The sequence below is a fragment of the Protomyctophum parallelum genome, assembly GCF_964188405.1.
Source record: "Protomyctophum parallelum genome assembly, chromosome: 2".
In the NCBI taxonomy this organism is placed as follows: domain Eukaryota; kingdom Metazoa; phylum Chordata; class Actinopteri; order Myctophiformes; family Myctophidae; genus Protomyctophum; species Protomyctophum parallelum.
In genome coordinates, this window is record NC_139699.1 from 33220848 (window position 1) to 33238547 (window position 17700).

General features: G+C 43.3%; 1 protein-coding gene across 2 annotated transcripts in view; it reads right to left on the reverse strand.

The window, feature by feature from the left end:
- The window catches only part of LOC310855065 (E3 SUMO-protein ligase PIAS1-like), a 45231-nt gene that overhangs the window by 12137 nt on the left and 15394 nt on the right, over nt 1-17700 (reverse strand). For both annotated transcript variants that reach the window (XM_083759926.1, XM_083759925.1), the window contains 5 exons: nt 11992-12505; nt 1905-1989; nt 1641-1779; nt 284-418; nt 42-147 (listed from right to left, as the gene is read on the reverse strand). In XM_083759926.1, coding sequence (XP_083616052.1) covers nt 42-147; nt 284-418; nt 1641-1779; nt 1905-1989; nt 11992-12502 — 976 coding nt within the window. In that variant the 5' untranslated portion in view covers nt 12503-12505. The remainder of the gene's footprint in view (nt 1-41; nt 148-283; nt 419-1640; nt 1780-1904; nt 1990-11991; nt 12506-17700) is intronic.

Sequence of the window (17700 nt, forward strand, 5' to 3'; positions counted from 1 at the left end):
TACATTTCATACATTTTGAGAGGATTTATTACGGTGCGTACTGAGTGCTCTGGAGTGGTCTGGGTTCCTGATGCCTTTGGACCGTAGCCTCTGTAACAGCACTGTGGACGCCAGCTGTTTCACCAAGTACACCGCCATGGAGTAGCTCTGTGGACACATATATTACGTATGTACACACACAATTTGATCCTCCATTAGCAAGACAGGTCGCTGTGAATACGATGTATTGATGAATAGAGATGAATAAAGTGTGAAAGTGTCAAATAAATGTGGGTTCTCTTACTCTTCCGATCTCAGCCGTCCATGACACCACGATGGTGTTGGGGACCGTGGTCGACAATCTGACCAATGAGGTAATGTTGATGGGCCGGCTGGGCCGTTTGGGCTCGACGCCATTTTTGGTTGGAGGAAGATAACCCTAGATACGATAGAGACACAGTAGATTTAAGCAGAAGTCAGAACTGCATAAGAGCATCATCATCACACATTTGTGTATTTTAACCCATTCTGACCTGAGATCAGATACTAAAAATGTCTTCTACATCCTGACAGTTTTCTGAAAAAGCTATGTTTCTATGTCAGTCGTTCTTTGATTTTTCAAAAATAGCAGACCTACAAGCTCGTAGCGCGCCACTCGGTGGCGCGCTATGAGCTTGTAGATCTGCTATTTTTCAATAGCTAAAGCATAACATAATGCTAACACCAAAATGGGTTCCCGCCCCAAAATGGATTAAGCAGAAGTCAGAACTGCATAAGAGCATCGTCATCACACATTTGTGTATTTTAATGTCTGTGTGAAGAATTTATCAACCAGAAAAATTTATCTTCTGTAAATGAATGATTGAGCTTTGCACAGCCAGCCTAAATTTCTCAAGCTCGGTTTTCACTACACTTAAATAGAATAGGTTGAGCCCAGCAATCGGACCAATTGACCAAGGAGTGGTTTACGCTGGCAAAAAACGGCTCCATATTTTGGCAATTTGCGACAGCAATGGCTGCAGTTGAAGAAGTAAATATTGTGCCATTATTGAATTACTTTTTTATCAGAACTGGACTTCGTTACTCTCTCCACTGGGATTGATTTAGAAATGGTTCGTCTGGTTGTACATCATGATGGTATGACTAGTTAAATGTTGATCCAATTGCCTTAAGTCATTTTGTTCTTGCCCATTGACAACACCCACAAAGCAAGGAAATACCTACAGAGTGCTATAATTGGTAGTTCTAAAACCCAGAACTGAGTTTGCAATGCATTCACCAGCCAGGGTTTACGATGTATGCAGAAAACATGGTCGTGCTGTGGTTAACAAAAGTCTAAGATAGTTTCATGTTGAGTTCTATGATATAAATTAGATCCCTTCATTTGGAAGCCATTACATGTATGTGCCATTTAAAACTTGTATGACGTGTGTGGTTATAATCAAATCATAAACGTGTGTTTTGATTCATGGATATTATCTTGCTGGCAAAAAAAACACAAACGCAATTCAAAAATGTAATTGGAAAGCTGCGGTTGGAGTCCATGGCAGAGGTAACTTCCTGGTTTGACCTACAGAAAGACGTCATCCAAGTAGCACTCAATTAAGCCTTGCCAGACCACAATGAGAAAAGCAACATCTGTGGGCCTGGCTTTCTCTTACCGGAAGGTTGCATGGCTTCCCATTGACTTTCACACACAGGTTGGGTGGAAAATGGTCTTCCTGAGGACAACTCGTCTCCGACAGGCAAAACCGCAACTGAACTTGAACTGAGAAGTCACATTTGGTCCCCGAGATGTCCCTATGATGACAGAAATAGATGCATATTAATGAAGCAATTCAAAAACAATTAATATATATGCTATGAATAATTAATTGATCAGTCAGTCAATCAATCATTGAATCATTGTGTTTGGTTGGACTCACATTGAGCTGCTGATCTGCTGGACTTGCTGTGGTGTTAATGCAAAGGCAAAACATGTCTCCTGAAAGCGTTGGCTATTATCTACCGCTGTCAGGAGACAAAGACGAAGACAAAGACAGACAGACATTAATTACCTTGACTCAACAGTGATCACACAGCCACGAATAAGGATCACTGTCACATTTAGCTAAACATCCATCTTTTACCCCACTCCAGTGAAAACATGAAAATGTCCAAATGTACACCAGAAAAGCCAACAACACACCAGGAACATTTCATCTTCTCTATTTAACACAACTCAAAGTGTCATCTTATCAAAGTAACACGCACGCACGCACGCACGCACGCACGCACGCACGCACGCGCACACACACACACACACACACACACACGCACACTAAGCATACCGTACATCTCCCCTCGCTAATTATCACACTGACTACAGCAACCACTAACTTGTTCTATCATATGAAACTGTAAGACCTATCTTACCTACTATGAGCTAAGTCTACAATTTGTGCGTGTGTGTGTGTGTGTGTGTGTGTGTGTGTGTGTGTGTGTGTGTGTGTGTGTGTGTGTGTGTGTGTGTGTGTGTGTGTGACTGTGTTGCAGAACAAAATTGTGCAAACCTGGAGCATGCTTCAGTCTTCCTCCTCACAGGCCACATGGTCTAAAAATAGAAAGAGCCTCTCTCTCTCTCCATGCCTGCCCCCCCCGTCCCGTCCCCGTCCCGCCCCCCCCCCCATTCTGCTTCCTATCCCTCCTCCTCGATAATGCTTCGTTTATACTCCGGCTTGCGGCGGTGTTGTCGCTCTCTGAAAATAGCAAATCTACAAGCTCACACAACATGTCCCGTAGCATTGTTTTATGTGAGTGACAGCGTCGTGACGAGTTATAAATCAGGCCTAACTCCATGTCTCCAATCTGGCAACTGATTTTCACATGAGGGATGCTGACAGAGCCCTGCTGTTTCACTCACTGTCTTCTCACTCCATCTCACAATTAACATTAACCCATTTTGTCCCGAGATCAGATTCTAAAAATGTCTTCTACATCCTGACAGTTTTCTGAAAAAGCTATGTTTCTATGTCAGTCGTTCTTGGATTTGTCAAAAATAGCAGACCTACAAGCTCATAGCGCGCCACTCGGTGGCGCGCTATGAGCTTGTAGATCTGCTATTTTTCAATAGCTAAAGCATAATATAATGCTAACACCAAAAGGGGTTAACAAATTACATCGCTACCATATTGAGGCTGAAAATGACAAAACAATAACCAATCATTCACATTTATGACATAAAGTTCAGCCACTCGAGTCCTTAACCCACTAATGGCCAAGTTGCCAACCTAAAATAACATCTTATTGTGCCTTAGGCCAGCTTTGGCTGACTTTTTGAATGACAATAGAATAATGTGCGATATGACCACAATGTCACGAAATATCTCATTTTAAAGCTGCACATCTCTAGTTTACACCGAAAAACTAAATATGTTCCTAGCATGTTCCTTCGTTTACTTATAAGCACTTTAGTACACCTTGGTTTGACTTATCACTGAAACCAAGGTCTACTAAAAAGCTTATAAGTAAACGATGGAACAAGCTATAATCATAATTATTTTTTCATTGTAAAGTAGTGACTTGGAGCTATAAAATGAGACATTTCGTGACATTGTGGTCATATCTCACATTTTTCGATTGCCATTCAAAAAGTCGCCAAATCTGGCCAATGCTGGCCAATGCCCCATTTCTTAATTCGTCATTTTAATGCAATAAGAGGGATCAGCGATCTAAATACAATACATTAAGTTTTACTTTCGATTTCAAAGTAATACCCAAAAGTTCCACTTGATGGCAGGAACGTTCCATTATTCTGATTTTGACAAAAGTGTTAAATCTGGCTAAATCACTTCCTGTCAAACGAGGTAAACAAAGGAAGCTAATTTGACCCCTAGCTTATAGCTTGTCCGTCCGGATTGCTAAACTAACATTAGCTTTGTCATAACTTAGTCAGATTAAGCTTAAAAACGGCCAGGAACATCCCAAAATATCACATTTTTTGCCGCGGATCACATAGAGACGGCGCGCGTGCACGATAGTGCACGATCGCGCGGGTTTCGGCCGGTTTTTGGTAGATTACATAAAAATAATTACAAAAATGTCAAACAATTGCAATATTTTGTTATAAAAAGACGTACTGACAGGGCAGTACGTCTACTACGCAGATAACGTCATTGGCTTGGAGGGATTTGTTGATTTACTACGTCAATTAACATGGCAGTCTATGGGCTTGACGTAGCCTTGGCCATCAAGGAGTTAAGCAGGTGTAGGTTCAATTCAATATTGATTGAACGTACTTGTGCTTAAAGACGGCCTAACTATTTCGTTAGTACATACTGGGGGTGTGGTGATAATTAATAACAATGTGGCAACTGGCAACAATTGTATTACATTTCAAAACAGTATTGTATTACATTTCTTGAACAGATTATACTGTCCCAAGGTATTCATCCCTTTGAGGGCAAGAACATTCCCACGCTATGTCCTTCAGCAACCCTAAAAACAATTTGTCAGTATTGTTAGTATTCCTTAGAGAAGCCAGCGGAGTACGTGGGTGCATATCTTTGGTCGGACGTCCTACCCCAAACCCTAACCTAACCCTAACCGTAACCGCACGCAGAAGCCACGGGTGAGTCTACTCTTAACCGGCCACGCATGTGTCGTAACCGGCCACGCATGTGTCTTAACCGGCCACGCATGTGTCTTAACCGGCCACGCATGTGTCTTAACCGGCCACGCATGTGTCGTAACTGGCCATGCATGTGTCTTAACCGGCTACGCATGTGTCGTGACTCGTAACCGGCCGCGCATGTGTCTTAACCGGCCGCGCATGTGTCTTAACCGGCCACGCATGTGTCTTAACCGGCCACGCATGTGTGTCGTAACCGGCCACGCATGTCGGAGCCACAGGTGAGTCTTAACCGGCCACGTGCAGTATGTCAGACTGTCTGACTAACGTCTCCCCCCCGGACTAAGTTAGGTGCAACCTTAGTTTGTGTGGCTAGCAATGCTGATTTGAATGATGAATGCTAACAATGTAAAGTCACAATATCAACACAACAGCATGTGTAGGACACAGGTACCAATCCATATAGGCATATACCATAGAACGTGGACGGGACATTGATGTCTGGAATCAGTTATAGTTCCAGAAGGAAATATATGAGCTAAGCTAGAGAGAATGAGCTCAGCTCCAGTATTTAGTGGAGCAAGACACAGCTGGAGTGTATTAGCTTGTTAGTGGCTTGCTACTATTGCTACGTTTGGTACACCGCAGGCAGGCACTCTCTCTCTCTCTCTCTCTCTCCATCCATAAAACACTAACACACATAACTGAGAGACAGAATGACAAACACTATCAGTAGTACACAAAAAAGTATTTCCCCGACAGAACCCACTCACAAATAGGTAAACACAATGCCATGTTTCCTCCACTTGAGCCACATATAGCCTTTATTTATTATGTGCATAAAGATGCTGTACGGCTCTGTTTTACTAATGGGGCTCATTAAAACATTCCTGTGCTTGCTAAAGTTGGCATTGCTATTTCCCAGTCTCACACTAGTCTGTTATCTTCAACAATGTACAGTATGTACTGCAGCAGCAGAGTGCCTTAGTAGTGGAGTGAGTAGTCTGTTATCTCCAACAACGTACTGTCTGTACTGCAGCAGCAGAGTGCCTTAGTAGTGGAGTGAGTAGTCTGTTATCTCCAACAACGTACTGTCTGTACTGCAGCAGCAGAGTGCCTTAGTAGTGGAGTGAGTAGTCTGTTATCTCCAACAACGTACTGTCTGTACTGCAGCAGCAGAGTGCCTTAGTAGTGGAGTGAGTAGTCTCAGTAGTCAGTTCACTCTTACAACAAGCTTTAAAGGTTCATAAGTCTTGGCAAGCAAATATGCACAAGTGTGGGAGAATATTTACATAATAGTATGTTGGTGCGAATTGTGGGGAATAATGGCTAGGAGTGGCTTCTATTTTATTAAATACCAGCCACACAAGTGAGTGGCTTAGCGCCGGTGGTATTAATTAATAATTTAGTCCCCACTCCTTTGGGGTATTTTTTCCTCGCATACACTTGGACATTAATGGGTGAGGTGGGGGTGAGCTGCAGTTGTTTTTTTCAGCCTAGTGAGGCATTGTGATGTTTTATGTTTAATCTGAAGGTATTGCATTTAGTAATCTGCATTCTGCAGTCTGTTTTTACTGTTTCCGGTTTAAACTCTTTCAGAATGTAGTTTGTTGGACATGGGTTCTGAATGGGGAAGTGGTATTTGATGTCTCTTATATGCTGATCTATATTTATAGACACCAGTTCTGTTGGGAGCATCATGTGCATGGGTCATCTTGACACTGATCGTTGATCTGACATACTGTATCTTTGACTAATTGTTTATGCTGAAGTGAGCCCTGCCCACTTTGTTCTATAGACGAACCCATGGAAGGGTGCCCTGGGCAATGAGATATAAATCAATCACAAAACAGGAGGCATCACTTTGATGCAGACATTGTTATAACTCATTAAACAGTGAAGCCTGATGAGGGTAGTGAGTGAGTAGTCATTTCTTCTCTCTGCACCACATCACAGCATTGTCTAAAAGCCATGTAGGGACAGAGAAACAGGCTAAAGTATTGTGAAAGCTTTTTCTAAACATTTAAAATGTAAAGGTATCAAATAAAATGCACTCAAAAACATGAATAAAAGAAAGAATAGCAAGACATGGCTTCAGTTTATCTTTTTAAAACACACTTATTATCAGATTTGTTTAAAAAATAAAATAAAAAAAGAAGCAGTCAGAGCACCATAACATCTTGCTTTCAATTGTAAAATGTAAGCTCCATCATTCCCAGGTGTGTACTAGGGAGGTACGTCTTTATAAGGCACAATAATGTCCAAAGGGCACATTCACTCAACAATGTTAATACAGCATCACCATAATGCATTCAAACTCAAGATAGATTTGACAATGCATAATGAAAACACACCTTAAAATGAAAACTCCTGTTTTGACATAGGCCGCAAACCCTGAGATTATCAGGCCATCAGCTTGTCTGAAAAGCTCTTCATAAATCTCATGGAAAACCTTCACCCATTATGCACAAAATATGAAGCAGCTCTCTCCTGAAGACATGTTGATTAACTCATTTATAACTCATTGAAATGTATAATGAATACAGGCACATCGTTCTGGAAGGCTAGATAATGATGGAGTCACGAGTGGTATATGTGACAAGTATGACTGTCGCCATGGTAATGGAGCTTCTGTAACAGCAGTTTAATCAGAGGTTGTTGTTTTCTCGGGGGGGGGGGGGGGGGGGGGTAGCCACAGGTTAACTTACTTTCCTCTAACAGTCTGACACAGGGGGGAGAGAGAGAGAGAGAGAGAGAGAGAGAGAGAGGGGTGGAGATGGGGTGAGAGGTGGAGAGATGGGGTGAGAGAGTGGAGACAGAGTAGGGGGGAGATGAAATACTTATAGAGAGGGAGATTTGATTGATTTGACTACAATTGTTTTTTTAAATTATTATAAACCAAAACTCCTCTCTCACACGCTTATGCCAGTGTGCCAGTGATCACCCTCCTTTGTGCCAATGTTTGCACTGGTGCCAAAGGTTGCCTATCCCTGGCATAGAGTATGATAGTGAGTGAGTGAGTGAGTGAGTGAGAGATGTAACTGTAATGAGGTAGAGATGGAGAGAAAGAGAGTGGGGAATACCAAGCTGCTAATCAAGCTGCTAATCAGAACAAAGACGAGCATGTTGATTATTGACTCTGTGTGTGTGTGTGTGTGTGTGTGTGTGTGTGTGTGTGTGTGTGTGTGTGTGTGTGTGTGTGTGTGTGTGTGTGTGTGTGTGTGTGTGTGTGTGTGTGTGTGTGTGTGTGTGTGTGCCCGTGCGTGCGTGCGCTGTGTGGCTGCGCACGCATGCATGTTTGAGTCTGACGGCCGGGCTATAGACTCGTCTGTTTACACCACAGATATGTCGTCTCCGCCTACAGGAAATGCGTTCACTGCGACCAGGGGACGCGTCTCTGCACGACGTGCACGTGTCTATACCAGGCTTTTCAAAGCGTGCGTGTGCGAATACGCACACACACACTTTTAGATCCAGTCCTATTTTAAAGTCTGCATATGCAGGGCTCGCGTATCCGTGTATTACACGCACACGCGCTCCGTGTAGCTCAGCCGTGAGTAGGGATGGAGCTCGTTAATTGTTATTGATAACGATCACCTTATCGAGCAGGCTTATCGAGCCGGGTCCTTATCGAGCCCACTATCGAGCATTTGCTATTCTTTTGTGGAAAGCTGGGAGACAATACATTCTGAACAGAACCTTATTTTTATTGGCCAGTTGTGAGTTTGTGTGCCATGACACGTGTGCGCACACACGCACGCACGCGATAAGACCTTTTGGCTCGATAAGCCAAAAGTGTATTGATACTCGGGTCTCAATAAATGCCGAACCGGGTTTGTAATGGACCCGATGTTTGGGCTCCATCCCTAGCCGTGAGGGAGTGGGGGTGAGCGAACCTGTGAACAAATATATTATTACATCGTAATGTAATGAATACAGTAATCAGAAGGTGGGAGAAGAAAATTCACACAGTGGATCCACACAGCAAGAAGAGGTGAAGAGACGAGAGAAGAGAAGAGGTGAGCGAAAATAGATGAAAGAATGTGATCAGACAGGAGGTCGCTGATGAAGCCTCTGATTAACCCTGCTGTATACTTTGTTGGCTGCCGTCTATACTTATTACTTACAGTCAGACAGACAGACAGACAGACAGACAGACAGACAGACAGACAGACAGACAGACAGACAGACAGACAGACAGACAGACAGACAGACAGACAGACAGACAGACATTTCCTTGCAGTCTGCCTGTGAGGGTGAATTAAAATTAATCAAACCACTTCATTACACCCCCCTTCTCATTATTATTAGTATAAAGAGGGTAATCTCAAAGCTACGCCTGAGCATTATTCATTTTCAGTCCAATTTAAATTCCCCAGCCTACTGAAATGAGCCTCTCTTCCATTCTCTCCTGTCTAACACACTCGCTCATGTCCCTTCCAGTATTTTCTGAGAATAATAATGCTGATTATCAATGTCATGCATTGTTTATTTATTTCAAAAGTACATGTTTGTGTATCTTGTTTGTGTCTGGGTTTTGTTGAGCATGCGCAGGCATGATTGTTTGTGCGTGTGTGCAACAAAAATGACAGATTAGTGTGTGATTTACATTCAAATTACGTTGTGTGTGTGTGTGTGTGTGTGTGTGTGTGTGTGTGTGTGTGTGTGTGTGTGTGTGTGTGTGTGTGTGTGTGTGTTTGCAAGGCACAGGTGTGTATGCATGCACGCCTGCATCACTTTGCATGCAAATGCCTATTGAGGACGACAGGAGAGCGCAAGCGAGCCAGAGAGGACAGACAGGAGGAAGCGACTGACTGGGAGGATGTGCAGAAGGACTGAAGGGGGGGTTTGGGGCTCTGGGTGACAGAGCTGCAGGCAACGTGTTTGTACATGTGTCTGGAGGCAAATTAATCACACGATGGTCTCGACTAACTCCATTAAAATGCTAATAGGGGAGGAAAAATGCAGATATTTCCATATATTTTCAATGACGTTCCCATGCAGCCGTAGGATTTTTAATGTACAACGTGCAAATGGGCAATCCGACGAATCCCCCTAATACAGACTAACTACATATCTGATCGATTTAAGGACGGAGATGAAATGAGCTATAGGCCAAAACGTGAATTGTTATAGCACCACCAGGAAGCCAAATTGGAGCAGAGGTTCCTTGGCTTATTGGGAGTATGCGTGCATACTCATGCTGATCAATGACTCACTGAGAATAGCTGTTCACAGACGGATGGACAAACCAACGGACAGACTGACAGACGCAAATACATAACCTCTGGCCTTCTACCATCCAGCCTGGCGAAGATGAAAAATAGAAACACTCACTAATACTATACCCACAACCTTAACTTTGCTGTTTCCTCACGTGTTTTGGGAATGCCCAGTTCTATATTCATATTGGAAGGAAATTCATGAACATTTAGAAGCAGTGTTTGGGATCACGTCAGGTCCGTTGTGTTGTATTAACAAACACATTTAAAGTATATCAAGAAGCCTAAAAACGATCACGTCCATGCAGAGTGGGAAGAAGATTATTTTTTTCACAATGCCGCATTCCAACTGCGTTTGCCTTATATTTAATGTCAGCGCCTTTGCAAAGAAAGTAAACGTGGCGAGACATTTTACTTTCGCTTCATAAAAAGTACAACAGTAAACAGTGAAACCATTCCGGGTCAGCTCATTTGAGATAAGAAATCCTTCCAAGATGGACAGATGGTAAAAGACGCCTTCCTTGAGGCAGAGGACTCGTTATTTCATGATTTAAAAAACCTACCTGAAATAGTATCAGCTGTCAAATCCCAAATCCCCCAGAAACACTGTTATGAAGTGATGGCTGGTGATTTTTTTTTTTATTATATTTTTTATCCCACGATTTTGTAACCCATTTTTCACCCCTGTGTCAAGCATCTAATGTGATCCTGGGCTCTACACACCCTCCACCAACCTAGTCCCCATATATGGGGGACAAGGGGAGAGCAACGGACTTGAACTCATGCTTCCTTCTTGCCTGAGTGTCCAAGTTGCTCCTTTACACCTGACAGGGGGGAGTTTCCCTGGTTGGACATAGCGCGTGGAAGGAACACGTTATTCCAACCAGTTCCTTTCCCCTCCATCAGGCGCCCCGGCTGGCCAGGGGGAGGCAGTTTAGTGACCAGGATTACTGCATGTTTTTTGTGAGGGTACCTGGCTGGTGATTTGATGCAGCAACTGCACACAGTCTAATGATTAGTGTGCAGTGCAGGTTGTGTGCAGTAGAGTTCTGTAGCACTGCTCTACCATAGCCTGCATGGAATGAAACGACTCACTACTACTACTGCAATTGAGGTCTGAAGAAGCGTCAAAAGAGCTTCAAATCAAATGGCCATGCCTTTTCGGCCTGGCGGAGACGGAGATATCCCTATAGCAGGGGTCCTCAACTAGAAATTATGAAGGTCCACAAATATTTTTGAATAAGACCGAGGTCCGGTCCCATGCGCGGCGTCCATCGGAGAGCGGGGCTCTATGCCCGTTTAGTATGGTCAAGCCAAGCTTATACAAATCAGATCCCCTTCCACCCAACCAATAATGGGGTGCAGAGTGCAGGCCCGGAGTGGAACTCCAAATCCAAATCACACTGCGCGCGCACATAGCGCGCACCAGAATTTTGGGGGCCCTTGGGGGACATTTTGGGGGCCTTTGCAGCAATTTCACATGAGAAATGTACCATCTGATGTTATTTATATTATTAACTTCTTCCCTCCATTAACATAAGACACACAATGTAGTTGTGCTGCAGCAACACTGCCTGAATTGAATTGAAATTGACTGTGGCTGGCCTGGCCTGGCCTGTTTTTTTTTTTTTTTTTTTTTTTGCCTAGGGTCCGCAGAGAGGTGGTCCGCGGCCCGGTCATGGACCGCGATCCGCCAGTTGAGTACCCCTGCCCTATAGCCTCTCTCTGTCCTTTTCTCATTCCCCTCACAAAGGCTGGCTTTGTGATTAATCCATTTTGGGCGTTAGCATTATGTTATGCCTTAGCTATTGAAAAATAGCAGATCTACAAGCTCATAGCGCGCCACCGACTCACCGAGTGGCGCGCTACGAGCTTGTAGGTCTGCTATTTTTGAAAAATCGACTATCAACGACTGACACAGAAACATAGCTTTTTCAGAAAACTGTCGGGATGTAGAAGACATTTTTAGAATCTGATCTCAGGTCAGAATGGAAAACTGTCAGGATGTAGAAGACATTTTTAGAATCTGATCTCAGGTCAGAATGGAAAAATGTCAGGATGTAGAAGACATTTTTAGAATCTGATCTCAGGTCAGAATGGAAAACTGTCAGGATGTATAAGACATTTTTAGAATCTGATCTCAGGTCAGAATGGGCTAATCACACACACAGCATTGCTCACCTAGACTGGTGGGCTTGATGAGCTCGTCCAGCATGTCGTAGAAGGGCAGCCGTTGGAGCTTGACGTCCGGGTGGACGGGGTGCAGCGCCGCCGAGGCGGCGGTCATGTGATGCGTCAGACCGCTCAGCTCGTGTTTCCCGGGTCCGAGCAGCGACAGGGGCAGCAGCGCGGCTGGTGACGGCGCCCCCCCGCCGTGTCCCGCGTGACTCTCGTACACCAGCTGGGTCAGGCCGGCGGTGGTCAGTGCAGCGGACCCCCCGCCCCCGGCCCCGCCCCCTCCCGAGGCCGGGTGATGGGGCCCGCCGGCCAGCGTCAGTTCCGAGGGAGAGACCATCTTGGCGGGGAAGCGTCGTCGGTACAGCTCTTTGATCTTCATGTGCACGGCGGGGCTGCAGCCTCCCTTCAGGAGGTGCAGAGCCTTGGTGAGGAGTTCGTGCTTGCGTCCGTGCTTGTTGCGTCCGGCGTATCCCAGCAACACCTGCAGCTCCGACACCCGCAGGCTCATCACCATTTGCTGTTTGAGTTGATAGGAGGAAGAATTTTAAATTTTTTTAAAGGAGAGAAAGAAAGAGAGAGATCATTAGTTGTCGAGCTCAACAGGGAAAGCAGTGGACAGCAGGATCACAGTAGTATAGGAGTAATGTTATTAAATGCCACAGATTCAAATCCCCAGACATGCTGAGACTGGGAGAGTTAGTCGAGTGACTAGCTTAATAGTTTCCCATTCTTTGACAACTGGTGTCGAGGGTCTATGCTATAAATCTACCGTGGCCTTTGAGCAGCCAAACACATCCATTAGACCATTGATGACAAAGCACAAATAGAGGGCTGGACAATATAGAATCCCATTAGGGTAATCCTGTTATCCATCACTAGCGTGTGTCTGTCTGTGTGTGTGTGTGTGTGTGTGTGTGTGTGTGTGTGTGTGTGTGTGTGTGTGTGTGTGTGTGTGTGTGTGTGTGTGTGTGTGTGTGTGTGTGGCTGTGTGTGTGTGTGTGTGTGTGTGTGTGTGTGTGTGTGTGTGTGTGTGTGTGTGTGTGTGTGTGTGTGTGTGTGTGTGTGTGTGTGTGTGTGTGTGTGTGTGTGTGTGTGTGTGTGTGTGTGTGTGTGTGTGTGTGTGTGTGTGTGTGTGTGTCTGGCGTGTGCGTGCGTGCGTGCGTTAATGATGATGATATTAATGAACTTTATTATGTGTTTGGAATCCGTCCAGTATTTCACCACCAAAACGACATCTTACATTCCAAATAATAGAGCACTTATGTTCTTTCTGCATTATTTCTTGCCACCCTTGTCTTAGACTATTTTACACTAAACTATTTATTAATTCAAGAATAAAATAATGTTTTTACAGCATGTCCGTGGTCAACACACAAAACACAGACTTGAAGGTGATGCCATGGAATTAAACTGTTGCCATAGTTTAACTATGATGTAATGAAGGCATGGATGAGAATGTCAGACCTACATTTACAACAGTATACTGTAGGCTACATGTTACATTTACCATTACTAGTATGCTTTTTGTTCATTGAATTGTACATAGATGATGATAATGCCGTTTTCAAATTTGGCAAACTTTCCATTTTATTTTTTGATTTTCAGATCAGTTCAGTTAAACATACATGAATGAAACAATAAATATAACTGTAATGATAAACCTTAATTTCGTCTCATCTTTCTAAATACACTATTTGGGGATTTAGCAGTGGGGAAGGGTTGTTCCCCCACTAAAGTTGGTATTTTGGTTACCTGTCTAAATCCCTAAAACACCTCCGTTACCCGTTATATTATGCATAGGTGTGGTTTGGGCGTTACAATAATTGACCAATCACCAGCCCAACATGCCATTGCCTTTAAGAGATCCCATAACCGTTGACCGTTATGCCCAGTTCTATATTGATTCATAGCCTTACGGTCTATACAGCCCATGGAAGAGCGATGTGTCGCTGCCTTGAAGTCTTGATGCACCATTTGCTGCTATGGGTGAACGAGCAAATGGAATCGTGCACGCTGCACAAATTTGCCTGGCACAAATAACGTCTTTGACTATACAATTATATAAACACAATGGACACAAGGAACGTGGCAGGCTATGTTTGGCTATGTGCATAACTAACTGCAAGTCAATGAACCAATCAGTAGTACATGGTCAGTATTTGACTAACATTTCTAATTCATTCATTTATTTAGTTGCTAATAATTTAACTGTAATCAATTGTTTTTAGACCTATTGTTTTTTTATTGCTATAACATTAATGCTAAAAACAAAACTATAAACTACTAAAAAGGAGAAAAACAAAACAAAAAAATAGCTTCTGACAAATCCCAGTGGTTATAATGGTGGGGCCAGTGATCTTGAAAATCCACTGTCCCTTAATGTCTACCCCTGTTAAGGTTATAAGGTTTCCATTAAGGTTATAATTTAGTTAAAACCCATTTTGGGCGGGAACCCGTTTTGGTGTTAGCATTTACGTTATGCTTTAGCTATTGAAAAATATCAGATCTACAAGCTCATAGCGCGCCACCGAGTGGCGCGCTATGAGCTTGTAGGTCTGCTATTTTTGAAAAATCGAAGAACGACTGACATAGAAACATAGCTTTTTCAGAAAACTGTCAGGATGTAGAAGACGTTTTTAGAATCTGATCTCAGGTCAAAATGGGTTTAAGGTTATAATTTAGTTAACTAAATGTTTTCTCACCCTTTACTTTTAGTCTTAGTTTAATTATAATAACCCTGGCAGGCTGCTGCTGACCAACAGAGCTCCAGTATATATTATGCACAATGACAACAGTATCAGTGGAAGCAGCCTGCAGGCCAACTACTGTTTACAGACCAAACACAGAGCACCTTGTTTATGCTGCTTCATATTCATACACAAACCTGTGTGCACTGCATGCATACATACACACACAGTGACACATGCACACGCACACATACACAGTGACACACGCACACGCACACACACACAGTGACACACGCACACGCACGCACACGCACGCACACACACACACTAGGGATGCCAGGGATTTCAACGTCTTCAACATTTTTCAGGCGAAGGACCTCTTAGCTGAGAGAAATGAAGCACCCGCCAACACTACATTTCATAGATGGCCTCATGCTATAGACCTGTTTGACAGCACTATCATGTGTGTGGGGTTGGGTTCATGTTAATATGTATTGTATTCTTAGACATTTAACCACTTAACCCATTCTGACCTGAGATCAGATTCATACGAAGTTTCCGCCGGACACGCACTGGTCCTGATGAACCCATTCTGACCTGAGATCAGATTCTAAAAATGTCAGTCGCTCTTCGATTTTTCAAAAATAGCAGACCTACAAGCTCGTATCGCGCCACTCGGTGGCGCGATATGAGCTTGTAGATCTGCTATTTTTCAATAGCTAAAGCATAACATGATGCTGACACCAAAATGGGTGCCCGGTCAGAATGGGTTAAACCATCAATATTGTGTAAACATGACTCTGTATGTTGGCTCTGTACTACTTGGTCTGCTCTTTTTTTTCACTCTACACTACATATACAATACCTCTTCCCCAAAAATAGGCGATAAACAAGTTCACAACGCATTCAGTGTGCACTCTTTACCTCAAACCACGGGTGCCATTCAAGATCTTTCTTGATCACAATTCCATTTTAACCCATTTAGGACCCATTTAGGACGCCGCATTTTCACGATTTTTCAAAAACAGCAGACCTACGAGCTTGTAGATCTGCTCTCTTTCAATAGCTAAAGTATAACAGTTAAAACACCAAAATGGGTTCCCGCCCCAAAATGGATTAAGGTCACACATTTGATCCGATTACATTTTAATTTTGATAAAGGTTGGACACTAGTACTAATGTAATGTACATTGTACACAGCTATTTATGCTGCCTGCTACGGTAGCACTCAAACACATCTTGACCAAAAAAAAACATTATAAATACAATAATTAATTGAACAAATCCACTACAGAACAGTGCAGAAATGGGCAATGTAACAGTGGTAATTGTAACACCTATACACAGTCACAAGTTAACAAAGAGAGAAATGCCTGTCGGTCTCAACTAGGCACATAGACAATGCGCCCAGAATTTTGGCAAAACAATACTTCATGCATTTCTGATCCATTTGGCTAGACACTTGAATCCAGTGCCAGTACCCAGCCTATCTCACTACCTCTCCATCTGGTCGAAAATTTACATAATTTTGATTTCTCCAAAATGGGTGTGGAACAATTATTGACCAAAAATGTAATTCATAATTTTAATTATTACACTATATCAACATGCACTGCAGCACTGATTAGCTACACCTGGCCTACGGAGCACCTGCTCCATGGATTACACCTCAGTAATGGCCGCGCCCAGGGAACCCCTCTGTGAATCGGTCCATAGGTGGTGCTGCACATTGTAAAATAAAAATATACCACTCAAACAGGCCTTGAAGCATATGATCAAGTTACTCAAAAAACAAACAAGAAGAAAGGCCATCTATATTAGTCTCTATAGAGCAATGTTTCCCAAATTGGGGTCCAGGGACCCCCAGGGGTCCTTGAGGAAGTTCCAGGGGGTCCCCAGCTAAATAATAGTTTGGAACCAAATGGACCCTTATGGGTATGTAACTCTGAGAGTGTACATTTGTACACTCTCAGAGTTAAATTAACAATGATTTTACAATATAAATTGGGGCTCCTAGCGATAGAAATGCCATTAAATGGGGACCTAATGCAGGTCAAACTGGGGGTCCTTGAAATTAAACGGGTTGAGAATCTCTGCTAGAGCCGTAAAAAGCTTCTCTTATGGGGGTCCCTGGCATATCTCATCAAATGGGGGTCTGTGGGCTAATTTGGGGGTCCTTGACATGAAAAAGTTTGGGAACCACTGCTATAGAGGCTTATCTGTGCCAGTAGAGATTACCTGATGGTTTATTTAGTAGCTCAAATAGAGATGATCATAGTCCTACAGCCTACAGAGAGGTACTACGTAGCCGAGCACAAATGTAAAAGGATAACACAAAAATCACCAGGTGCTTGTTCCATTGTACTCAAATCATCAGTAATTAACCTACAATTGTAGAGATTCTGTCCTGAAAATGTGGTGTATTTTTCTCCTGCAGCAATTTGTCTGAACTTTTCGCACAGACAAAATGAAAGCCTGGGTATCGAGGCTAGCTTGTGTGTTACTTTGGCTGTCCTTAACCCCCAACGGGTATGGACTAGTACATATAATACAAACAATACAAATACTATAAAACATATTTCCTATATGATTTGTTGTTCCTGCTGGTGAAATATTATGAAATATTCAAGGAGGTGGCCACTGGCCAGTGACAAAACAGAGTATGACAGAGCCTGCATGTGAACCCATACTCCCCTCCCTTCAACTTCCACTAAGCAAATACACACAGAGACCCGAGACAAATATAAATACACAAGTGCAAGTTCTGCTTTACATTAAACACACACACACACACACACACACACACACACACACACACACACACACACACACACACACACACACACACACACACACACACACACACACACACACACACACACACACACACACACACACACACACACACACACACACACACACACACCCTTTCACCATACTGTGGATGACTGGACAGAATGTTTAACATTCCTCTAGCCTGCCCTGAGAGAGAAAAAATTGAAAACATAGATAAAACAAACAGGAT